This window comes from Mus pahari, chromosome 13, assembly GCF_900095145.1.
Source record: "Mus pahari chromosome 13, PAHARI_EIJ_v1.1, whole genome shotgun sequence".
Lineage (NCBI taxonomy): Eukaryota > Metazoa > Chordata > Mammalia > Rodentia > Muridae > Mus > Mus pahari.
This window is the reverse complement of record NC_034602.1, coordinates 27968014-27979925: the sequence shown is the minus strand read 5'-3', so window position 1 is coordinate 27979925 and position 11912 is coordinate 27968014. Positions and strand designations below refer to the sequence as shown.

Below are 11912 nucleotides of genomic sequence, written 5' to 3'. Positions count from 1 at the left end.
GCCCACGCATGAGGACCTGAGTTTCCATCCCCAGCACTCGTAAAAAGCAGGGCATGACCATGCACCCCTGTAACCCAGCTACTGAAGGTGGAGATGGGGATTACTGGGGCCTGCTGGCTGCCACACTAGCTCTAGGTTCAGTGAGACACCCTGTCTCAAGGGACTAAAGGCAGAGACTGATAAAGAAAATATACCTAGTGGCCTGACCTGGCCTCAGCACATGTGTACACATACACCCAACATACATATATCACATTCATACATATACACAAAAGGAAAGGTACTGGTTAAGTCACTTCTAAATGCTACTGAGCCCTGAAGTGGGTTCAACCAGAACCAGAGATACTGACCCAGAAACCCCAAGCCCCTCACTACTATAATCCACTGTCTCCTAGTTCATGTGCATGTGTGCTACATATAAGGATTCTGCATGTCACAACCGTGTGTGTGTATTCTCTAGAGAATGCTGTTTGGACATAGGTTTAAGTCAATACAAAGTCTTTAGTGGCTGGCTGGTGACTACACTGGGTGCTTGGGATCTCAGGTAGCACTGAGCCCTTTTTAGAGTCCTTTTAAGCTAGGTTGACACACTTCAGTGAACAAGAACAGTCAGCCAGTAGAACTACAGAAGCCAAAGGGCAAGGTTAGTTAGTACATGCGGAGACTTTCCCAGACCTACGGACTCTGAGGGACTGGGCCTTTGTTTTCGTTTTAGCAGGTGGCTCCATCTACTCGATGAGCTTTAAAGCCTGAACAAGACTTCCATCATGGAGTCTGTTGTGTTAAGGTCTCGGGGCCTGCTAAGGCCCAGGACCCTGTTACAACAATGACAGCTGAGGAAAAAGCTGTTTGTCTTGGTTTGTTGGTGTAAGCTGAAAGGAGTCTATCACTGCTGTGTGTCCACTGGAACATAACGGTGAGATATTATTCCAGAGGCAACTTGGCCACTGCCACTGTGTGGAAAGGAATGTGGGTTGGACTCAGGGGCTGTGTGGTAAATGGCTCAGCTAACTGATCAGGAGCCTGGAAGTGACTGTCTAGAAGCTAGAGAAGATGGATTGGTCTGAGGGAGAGGCATGTGGATGGGCTTATGGGAATTGACAACAAGGATGAAGATCTTTGGTTTGTGTGTTTTTTTGTAGACAGGGTTTCGCTATGTAGCTCTGACTGTCCTGGAACTATGTACACCACACTGGCCTTTGAACTCACAGAGATCTGCCTGCCTTTGCCTCCCAAATTCTGGGATTAAAGGCATGTGCCACCATACCCGACCAGACCAGATAAAGATCTGTGCATTACACACGTACCACCTTGTAGATGGCTGGAGCCCTTGAAGGTCAGAAGGCAGCACTGGATCCCCTAGATTTAGAGTTACACATAGTTGTGAGTCACCATGTGGGTTTTGGGAACTGGACCTGGGTCCTCTTCAAGTGCAGCAAGGGCTTGTAACCTCTGAGCCCAAGATTTGCTTTGTATTATTTTTACTTATGTGTATGTATTTGTATCCATTTATGTACCATGTTTATACTGGTGCCAGTGGAAGCCAGAAGAGACAGTCAGATCATCTAGAGCTGGAGTTAAGGTAGTTATTAGCCACCCAACACGGGTGCTGAGGAAAGAACTTAGATCCTACAGAAGTGCAGCAAGAGTTCCTAACTGCTGAGCCATCTCTCCAGCCCTGTAAGCACTCCTTTTAACAGAAGCTGGCCCATGTATTTTTTTCAAAGATTTATTTATTTATTATATGTAAGTACACTGTAGCTGTCTTCAGACACTCCAGAAGAGGGAGTCAGATCTTGTTACAGATGGTTATGAGCCACCATGTGGTTGCTGGGATTTGAACTCAGGACCTTCGGAAGAGCAGTCAGTACTCTTAACCACTGAACCATCTCTCCAGCCCTGTAAGCACTCCTTTTAACAGAAGCTGGCCCATGTATTTTTTTCAAAGATTTATTTATTTATTATATGTAAGTACACTGTAGCTGTCTTCAGACACTCCAGAAGAGGGAGTCAGATCTTGTTACAGATGGTTATGAGCCACCATGTGGTTGCTGGGATTTGAACTCCAGACCTTCTGAAGAGCAGTCGGTGTTCTTACCCACTGAGCCATCTCACCAGCCCGCTGGCCCATGTATTAATGCTACCAGAGTTCCATCCTGTAAGCATCAAAAGCTGTATCTGAACCCCTTGGCAAACCAACCGACCCTTGGGGACAAGGTGATTACACTGGGGTCCTTCTTCCTAGAAGGCAAAGCTAACATGGATTACATGGATTACTACATGCTTGGGTGTGTGTTTGCTTTTTCTTCCTTCCGTACTTTAGCAAGAACTATAATTCAAAAATTTACAAAATGGAAGCTAGAGAGATACCTCGGCAGTTAAGAGAGCATAGTGCCCTTGCAGAGGACCAAATGTGATTTCTAGAACCCATGTCAGTTTAGAACTGTCCATAAGTTTAGAACTGTTTCCTGTAAGTCCAGCGACCGGAGATTCAACACATTCCTTTGTACTCCGTGGGCACTTGCACTCAAATGTGCACAGACCCACATGCAGATATACATGTATGCACATACTTTAAAAATAATTCTTGCTGGGTGTGGTGGCACATGCCTTCAATCCCAGTACTCCGGGGGTAGAGGTAGGCAAGATCTCTCTAAGTTTGAAACTGGTATCGTCTACATAGAGGCCAGCCAAAGGTACACAATGAGACTCTATCAGACAGAGAGAGAGAGAGAGAGAGAGAGAGAGAGAGAGAGAGAGAGAGAGAAGAGAGAGGGAGAGAGGGAGAAAGAACAAAAGAGAAAAGAGAAGAAATAAACTTAAAAATTAAATTCTTTGAAATAACTTACAAAGAGTCTGATTTGCTGAGATGGAACCATAATAGACCTGCCTAGTATCAGGGTTTTTTTATGCAAAGGTATTGTGGCAATAGGCACGTGACACTCACTGTTCCTGCCACATACTGCACCATCCAGAAGTCATTTCACTGGGGTAATAGAATAACTGCATTAAGATTCAGATGCAGCACAGACCTGGAGACAAAATGGCTTTGTCCAGTAAGTAGTGCACTTTGGACCAAAAACTGTTTTATGAGGCTCTCTCACGGAAGTTGTAATTCCCAGTGGCCCACTTGGGAAATTCTGCTCCATTAAGTTTTCTTAGGTCTAGAGGTCCTGATTACCAGAGAGGTCATGTCTACTAGGGGACCTAGTAAAGGCGAAGCTGACTGCTACCTAATCACTTAGAACNCATGTAAGTAAATTAGTAATCACTGAAAATGGTAACCAGTTTGGCTGGAATAACTGTGTAGCCTAGAGATTCTGGAACTCGCTCTGTAGACCAGACTAGCCTCAAACCCAGAAATCCACTTACCCCTACCTCCTGAGTGCTGGGAATAAAGGCTTGCACCATATACCTGGCTGGCATTTTTTGTTTTTTAATGTATATTTAATTACTGTCTATACATACACATACATGGCCTGGCATGTGTGTGGAGGTCATAGAGCAACTTGCACAAGTCACTTTTCCCCTTCCACCATGTGGGTTCCAGGGATCAAATTCTGTTCATCAGGCTTGGCAGCAATTGCTTTTACCTACTGAGACAGCTCACCAGCCCCTCATTCTTGTAAATAGGAGTAACAACTATGTAATATATACAATGTATACTAGAAGGAATGTCTGCCACAAGAACATTCCCCAACCCCAGCAGTGAGTATTAAAACACGGGCTTCACCCATGCTAAGCAAGTGCTCCTCCACTACAGCGCTACAGCCCCAGCCTATAGACAACTGGGAGGAAGGCAGACAGCCCTGGTCACTCCCATGGGAATTAACTATAAGCAGGCAAGTTGAGCAACATGCCCAAGAAGGGCAGAAGAATCAACTAATTAGAAGAAACCAAGTGCCACTCCAAAAAAGGCTCATAGAATGGGTAGGGAAGAGAGAGAGATTGGATATTACTTATGGCTACAGGAGGACTTGAGTTCAAATCTCCAGAACCCTTGGAAAAGAAGACACAGCAGCATGCAGCTGTAATCCCAGTGTTCCTGCAGCAAGGCTGGAAGCAGAGAGAGGAAAACCTGAAGTTCACAGTCCAATATATGCAGCAGCAAACAAGGGACCTTGCCTCAGGTTAGAGAGATGGCTTGGCAGTTAAGAGCATTTGTTGCTATTGCAGGAGAGTCTGGGTCAATTCCCAGGCACACAGATCCCAGAGGATCTCAGACAAAAAAAAAGGCTATACACATAAAATAAATCAAGAAAGACCGAGACCGAGACAGAGACCATGAAAGGAGGCAAAGACCAACACCCAAGATTGACCTCTGACTTCACACATGCAGATCTCACACACACACACACACACACACACACACACACACACACACAGAGAGAGAGAGAGAGAGAGAGAGAGAGAGAGAGAGAGAGAGAGAATATGAATGTCATAAAGGATGTGAATTAAGGCCCAGTGAGGACTTTGTGATCTCTAAGAAGAAGAGTATTAACTCTAAAATTAGATAGGAGACATTCTAACTAGGAAAAGGGGGGAGGAAACAGAATGACGTTTTAAAAGTTGATCAAGGGGGCTGGTGAGATGGCTCAGTGGGTAAGAGTACCCGACTGCTCTTCCGAAGGTCCAGAGTTCAAATCCCAGCAACCACATGGTGACTCACAACCATCCCTAACAAGATCTGATGCCCTCTTCTGGAGTGTCTGAAGACAGCTACAGTGTACCTGCATATAATAAATAAATAAATCAAAAAAAAAAAAGAAAGAAAGAAAGAAAGAAAATCTATCTTTAAAAAAAAAAAAAAAGTTGATCAAGGGGCTGGTGAGATGGCTCAGCAGGTAAGAGCACTGACTGCTCTTCCGAAGGTCCCGAGTTCAGATTCCAACAACCACATGGTGGCTCACAACCATCTGTAATGGGATCTGATGCCCTCTTCTGGTGTGTCTGAAGACAGCTCACATAAATTAAGTAAATAGACAAGCCTTTTTTTTTTTTTTTTTTTTTTTTTAATTGCTCAGTTTAAAAGAATAGAAAAAGAACAGCCAGGGTTTGGTGGTGCACCCCCCTCCCCCGTAATCCCAGTACTTGTGAGGCACAGGGAAGAGAAACACCAACAAGTTCAGGGCCAGCTTTGTCTACACAGTAAGTCAGAGGCCAGCCTGGGTTATATAGCAACACCCTGTCTCTAAAACTAAAAACACTGGCTAGAGAGGTACCTCAATGGTGAGAGTATGGCTGCTCTTCCAGAGGACCCACATTTAATTTCAGCAGGTACATGGTGGCTCAAACCATTTAAAAGCTAGTTCTAGGGGATCCAGTGCAGTTTGGGCTCTGTGAGCACTAGGCACACAGACAGTGGACACACATACATGCAGGCAAAACATTCACACACCGTAAGAGAAGCCCCCAGACTGGCAAAAATCAAATCTCCAGCAGCCCCAAGCACTGGCAAGGGACCAGAGCCAAGGGGTTCTCTCAGCTCCATTCTGGGGAAACGGCAAAAGACCATAGAGAAATGATGCATCATGGGTAAGATGGCTGCTGGCAGCACTATCTGTAATTGTCCCCAAATGGAAACTATCAGACATCCATGTACAGTGAACTGGCTCTGCCAGCAGTGATGCAGTCACACAAGGGAACTGTTTCAACAACGGACTTGAACAAAGTTAGCTATGTGTGGCAATTCGAGCAAATCTGATACTGAGCCAACGGAGTGGGATGCCAAAGATTGCATCTGTAGGATTCTGTTGCTACAAAACACAAAAACAGGAAAGCGCCGGGATGGGTGAAGATTAAAAGACCATGAGATTCACCAAAGCCAGGGCTGAGGAGGGGAGGCTGTGATAAGAAGTGTCTGCTCCTCCGCCATCGTAGACACCCTTTGCAGCTTGCCACACCGCACATTTATATTTACATTTCTGTGTGTCTTATTTCACAGGAAACGAAGAAGAAAAGGAGTTTCCTGAGCTCAGAGCTGTGTGAGGGGAGCAGCTCCTGAGCTCAGAGCCGTGTGAGGGGACAGCTCTTGGGCTCAGAGCCATGTGAGGGGAACAGCTCTTGGGCAGTCCGAGGACAGCTGTCAGGAAGCTGAGTGCCTGTGTAGAAGGGTAGATGAGTCAGAGGTCTGCCCTGCCTCTCCAGTCTCCCTGCTGCTGCCCCTTCTCCAAGAAAAGGTTTCCTTAAGGACTCCATAGCCAGGCAGTCTTAACCAGATGGAGGAGACAGAAGATGCAGGGAGATGCTTGCAGGGTGTATCCAAGGGGTCCAGTGAGGTTCAGATCTGTGCTGTTCTCCTTTCTTGTTCTCAGGCACGTGGATCTGGTTCAGGCCCTAGATCTACTCTGTAGGCCCCGGCATTGTCTAGGGATTCTCCCCAGGGCTGGCGTCAAAGCCTCTTCTCTATTATGTTGGCCTGTATTGGGGATGAAGCTGTATCTGGGGGGGTCCAGTTGATAAGGGGAACACCCAGAAACATGACCCAGAGTGGGAGCAACTGGCACTTATATAAAACTACTGGACCAAGACTATAGCTCAGTGGTAGAACACTTACCTCTAACACTAGCAAGACTCTGGGGTTCCATCTCTAGCCGTGTAAACAATAAATGAAAACCCTTTTACCAACAAATATCTAAATCTTAGAGAGCAAAGGCTCTCCACACTTTGATATCAGGAAACATAAAACTGTTCCTCCCTGGGATGCTTCCCATGCGACCTCCGTTCCTCAGACTCCAAACTGAAGCCTTTTATGAACACATCATAATGGCAGACAAGTCAGAGAACCGTCTCTGGGCTTCAGTTTCTCTCGCTGTAGAAAGAAGTGTTTAAGTTTACCTGGAGCTTCTGTTGCCCATCCCCAAACACTGGGATCCAGAAGGCAAATTTGCTCCCCCAGAGCTATGGCTCTTGGGGTGGGTGAGGGTCCCTGGGAGCTATGGGAGGGAAGCGGAGCTGACCAGATATCCCAGTGACTAGTGGTGGCTAGAGAAGTGTCAGGGAGCCAGGTAGGAGTCTCTACTCAGAGCAGTAAGCAGTGATGGGTTCACATGACAGTAAGTAGCAAAGCTGAGACTCAAACTCAGCCTTCTCCAGTCTCTCACTTAAAAATGGGTCTACTACTCCAGCTCAGCAACACAAATGCCCAAAGTGTTCAATACATAGTAACCACCACACTGTGAATTCCTCTTTCATGCTGAAGGGCAGGACTCCACCATCAACCCCTGTACACAATCTTGCAAATAAGGCCCTGGACTTGGGTCAGTTCAAAGAGGTAGATAGCTGTGGCAGCTGGTCCGGAGTACAAAAGAACAAGGTTGTATGAAACCCCTAGGTAGGCCTTGAACACCACGTTTAGTCTGCCTGGAGGATCCATCACATGGCTCTGACCCAGAGAATCCTTAAATCTTCTACCCCTGGGCTTGAAACATATTAGCCAATGAGCTGGTCTCCACAGCAGGTGCTCTGCAGGCCGGTGCACACTCAGCAGATTCCTAGGCATGGGATCATCTGCTTCTGTTTTATATTTTACAGAAATGGACACTGTGGCCATTTCCATGACCCCAGTCCCTGGTTTAGTCTAGGAAGGGAGGAAAAAAATGATTGCCCCTTGAGGGATTGTTCAAAATACCAAAAGTTCCATACACCCTAAATGTGACCCTGGCATCCTGACCCCTCTCCCTGGCAGGCTAAAAAGAAACATCTGCAGAGATTCACTCTGGTTCCTGGAAGCAGATGGCCACTGGAATCCAATGTCTGTCACTCACCACACCCCATGATACCCGGGGGACAGAGCCTCCCACATCGACAAATTTGAAGCTTCCAAAATACAGGAATTGGGGGTGGAGCATCGCAAACCAAGGCTCCCCTTACTAGACAGCAGTCCCTGGCTACTGAGCACAAGCCGGGTTCTTGCTCTAGGATCTATGTAAACTCCTCTCCTCTAGGGCTGGAGAGATGGCTCAGCACTTAAAGAGCTCTGGCTGCTCTGCCAGAGGAGCCTGGTTTAATTCCCAGCATCCACGTAGCAGCTCACAACCATTCATAACTCCAATCCCAGGAGATCGACACACTCTTCTATGTGCCCTGGGCACCAGGTGCATACACATGATACACAGACATCCATGCAGTCAAGACACTCATGTGCATAAAAATAATAAAATTAAAAAACAACCTTCTTCTTCTTCAACATAAAGTGCATATGAAGTCAGATGGCTGCCCTGACCTCCAAATGCATTTATTTTCACAGAAAAAGTTCAGTCTAGACGGCTGTGCCAGGGGTGTGGCCTGGACCAATTGGGATCACCAAACTACTTGGGGGTACGTGGATGCCACTATCCCCCACCCATCCTTGGCCTGTCCCACTTCACTCTGGCCAGGACTTCTATAAGAAGTCTTACTGGAACCTCCCCCAACCTCCTCCTCCCTCCCCCCAACTGGACTCCAAGCTCCCGGATCCCCCATGTGGCTTCCCAGAACACAGCACCTCATACTGACTGACCTGCTCTAGAGTAAGTTTGGCCAAGCTGGATGAGGGGCTGCTCACAGCCAGCAACCCGCTCCAGTACCAGACCAGTCGCACAGTCGCTCAATAACTGCTAATTGGGGATTTCAAGTTCAGGCTCCAGAGAAGATTGACAGATCCAGGTGGATCCTGGTCCATTATTTAGCTATCTCTCCCAGTGAGGTCACTCAGCAGCCTGTGCCCTGGAACACTAAAGACCACCCATTAGGGCTGCTCTCAGTAGCTCTCTACCTGGACATTGGTGGTGCTCAGTAGAGCCTGCTGCCCGCTCTGTGCCAATCAAACCCTGGTCATTGAGACAAAGGTCATCTCTGATTTATTGAGAGGCAATGGTCCCTCCTAGAGCATCCCTATGTCTTAGCATTCCTATGGGTCCTAGATCAAGGCTTAGGTTCCATTCAACTAACCCAGCCTTGCTTGGTCCCAACCCACTACAGAGTAGGTATGCTATAGGGACCCGATTGTGTGCCGTCGAAGCCCAGGCAGCACTTAGTCACCAGACCTGGGTTCTTGAGAGATGGGTCATGGAGTAGCTGGATGGGCCAAGTCATCCAGCCAGTCCTTTAGTAATTGTGGCCTTCTCCAGCTTGGAACCCAGCCTGCTCACTGCAGCTAGGTGTCACGTCGATGAGGTCTGACGTCAAGCCCATTCCTGTTCATCTTCCCATGCAACTTGGTCTCCATCTTTGTGGCAGGGCTGTGGCCCCGGGGCTGCTTCCACCCAACAGCTGTGTGGAATGGATGTCACCTGGGCCCAGCGTAGCCATATGGGTGCCGCAGCAACAGGCTCTGATGGCTGGGCAGCACATGGGTGTGGTAGTGTTCTACCATGCTGCCCACACTTGCAAACAGAACCTCACCTTCCAGGTAGAACTTAGAATCCTGCAGGAAGAAAGGAAGCAGGCTCAGCAGGGACTGAGTAGCCCACTGCCTATATCCCCCTGACCTCTTCCCCCAGCTTTTTAGAGCAGGTCAGTGGTAACGATGAAACTGATAGTCAGGCTTGCTCCTAGCTGCCCATGTTCCCTCGTTGTCCACACACATCAGGCCTGGGTTCTTGAGGTTGTCTGTTAGTACCCTCTTTCCTTAGCCTCAAGGGTCCCATGTGAGAACTGCTCTCAGAGCAGGGTTTGAGAATAAAACCAAGGGCCAAGGGTGGCTACCCAGTACTTCTAGAGTAAGCTAATGACAAATCAAGGTTAGGAGAGGAAGAAGGCTGAGACCATGGAGATGAGGTGGAGGACAAAGGACAGGGAAAGGCTAATGTTATGGAGGGACCAATCCAGTGTCCCACTGACAAATCCTGTCGGGGACTCGCTTGGCTCTTGCTAAGCCTTGAAGCCAGTGTCCTTAACCCCACCCTCAGAGCAGGGCCCACTTTCCCACCTTTTCAAAGATGCGATAATTCCTCACTTTGTTAGAAGATTCATCCCACACGACCAAAACCTACAAGGAGGGAAATATGGGGCAGGGGGCTTAAAGGAGGCAGTAGGACTGGCCGGCAAAGCCTGAGGAGAGTAGCAGCAATTACTGGCTAGATGCTCTTATCTCAGGGATAATGGATGCTACATTCTAGCTATAGTCGCCTGTACAGAGATAGCCCCTCACCTTGGAGGTCATCCCTCTGCCCTTAGAGAGACCCTGATGCTAAGTAGTAGGAACCATCTCTCACATGAGTGAGGGAGGTGAGGTACTGGGTTAATGGATACTCATCCTCATGCCTCTTGCTACTTCTAATGCTCCACACGGCCCCGCTCCCTCTGCACAAACCCCATCTTTTTTTTTTTTTTAATTTTCTTTATTTACATTACAAATGCTATCCCGAAAGTTCCCTATACCCCCACCCCCACCCCTGCTCCCCTACCCACCCACTCCCACTACTTGGCCCAGGCCTTCCCTTGTGCTGGTCATATAAAGTTAGCAAGACCAAGGGGCCTCTCATTCCTAATTGGCCATCTTCTGCTACATATGCAGCTAGAGACACAAGCTCAGGGGGTACTGGTTAGTTCATATTGTTGTTCCACCTACAGGGTTGCAGCCCCCTTCAGCTCCTTGGGTACTTTCTCTAGCTCCTCCATTGGGGGCCCTGTGTTCCAACCAATAGCTGTCTGCGAGCATCCACTTTGGTGTTTGCCAGGCACTGGCATAGCCTCACAAGAGGCGGCTATATCAGGGTCCCTTCAGCAGAATCTTGCTGGCATGTGCATTAGTATCTGGGTTTGGTGGCTGATGATGGGATGGGCACAAACCCCATCTTAATTCACACTGTATGGCTCCAGTGGAAGGCAGCCATATTTACTCCCGACTTATAGAAATCTTTGAGTTCCAAGAACAGAGAGAGAATGTGCTACCGGGCAAGAACCCCAAAGCAAGAGTTCAGTTAAGGTGCCAAGTAAGAGGACAGAAGGCTCTGGTGGCACAGCTGTCCCTCAGCAGCTGTCCTACCTTCCCTGACTTGGTAGAGGAGTTCCGAATGCAATACAGCCCATCTTGAGGCTCTCCACGGGGGTCCGTAGCTTTGAACAACCTAAAATAAAACGGCCATGTTGGTGGGCGAACCTCCCCAGACAGCCTTCATAAGATGTGCCTGCCAGCCCCACTCCACCACTGGGCTCTCTGGCCACTCTTGGTTTTCGGTTGTAATAGAGGATATAAAGCTGAGTAGGAGCTTATGAGAATAAAAAACCCAATTCAGACCCACTGCTATCATTTCCTGCTGTGCTAAGGCCCAGGTCTTACCCAACACCAACGTGAACAAGGGAGACAAGGGACCTCACACTGTCACAGCAAGTACAAGAAGCACTAACCTTTCCACCTCGCAGGACTCTGTGGTGTTGACAAACACTGAGTTAGGCAGCGGCACCTGAAAGAGGCCAACGGTGTTACTGTCAAAGTATGAATGACCCCTGCACACCTCACTGCTGCCCTAGCTGGCTGTCACCTGCATCAGGATCCAGGGCTTTGCCTGGTGTCCCGCCCCCCTCAAGCCCAGTTATAGAGCCCTTTGTGCAGGAGAGTCAGTGAGGCCCCCCGGCCTACAGCTCTCCCATGTCTGCCCACTTGCAGGCTGTGGGACCAGGGCCCTCCACTCAGTCTTACCTTCTCATAGTCTTCATCTGAGTCCTCCTCGCCAGTGTCAGCCTGTGAGGGCTGGCGGGCTTTTTCAAAGGAGAAGCCCCTGAAACTCTGTCCATCAGGGGGGGATCTCCTGGAGTGATAAAGAGGAAGACAAGATTATTAGCACTCTCGGACATAGATAGGTCACCCCTTCCTTTCCTCCATCGGAACCCTGGTGCCAGATTTCTCTGGCCCCTGTGGCTGTAACTGCTCGGGACAGCAGAGCTCTGAGACCCTTGCTCACCGCCCAAAGGAGGAAGAAGAGTTACCT

At 48.3% G+C, this 11912-nt stretch overlaps 1 protein-coding gene across 3 annotated transcripts in view; it reads right to left on the bottom strand.

Annotated features, from left to right (window-relative positions):
* Positions 1-8143: 8143 nt before the first annotated feature.
* Sh3bp2 (SH3 domain binding protein 2) overlaps positions 8144-11912 on the bottom strand; it is a 38898-nt gene continuing 35129 nt past the window's right edge. For all 3 annotated transcript variants that reach the window (XM_021210404.1, XM_021210403.2, XM_021210402.1), the window contains exons 9-13: positions 11624-11732; positions 11332-11387; positions 10970-11051; positions 9911-9970; positions 8144-9406 (exon numbers count right to left, since the gene is read on the bottom strand). In XM_021210404.1, coding sequence (XP_021066063.1) covers positions 9269-9406; positions 9911-9970; positions 10970-11051; positions 11332-11387; positions 11624-11732 — 445 coding nt within the window. In that variant the 3' untranslated portion in view covers positions 8144-9268. The remainder of the gene's footprint in view (positions 9407-9910; positions 9971-10969; positions 11052-11331; positions 11388-11623; positions 11733-11912) is intronic.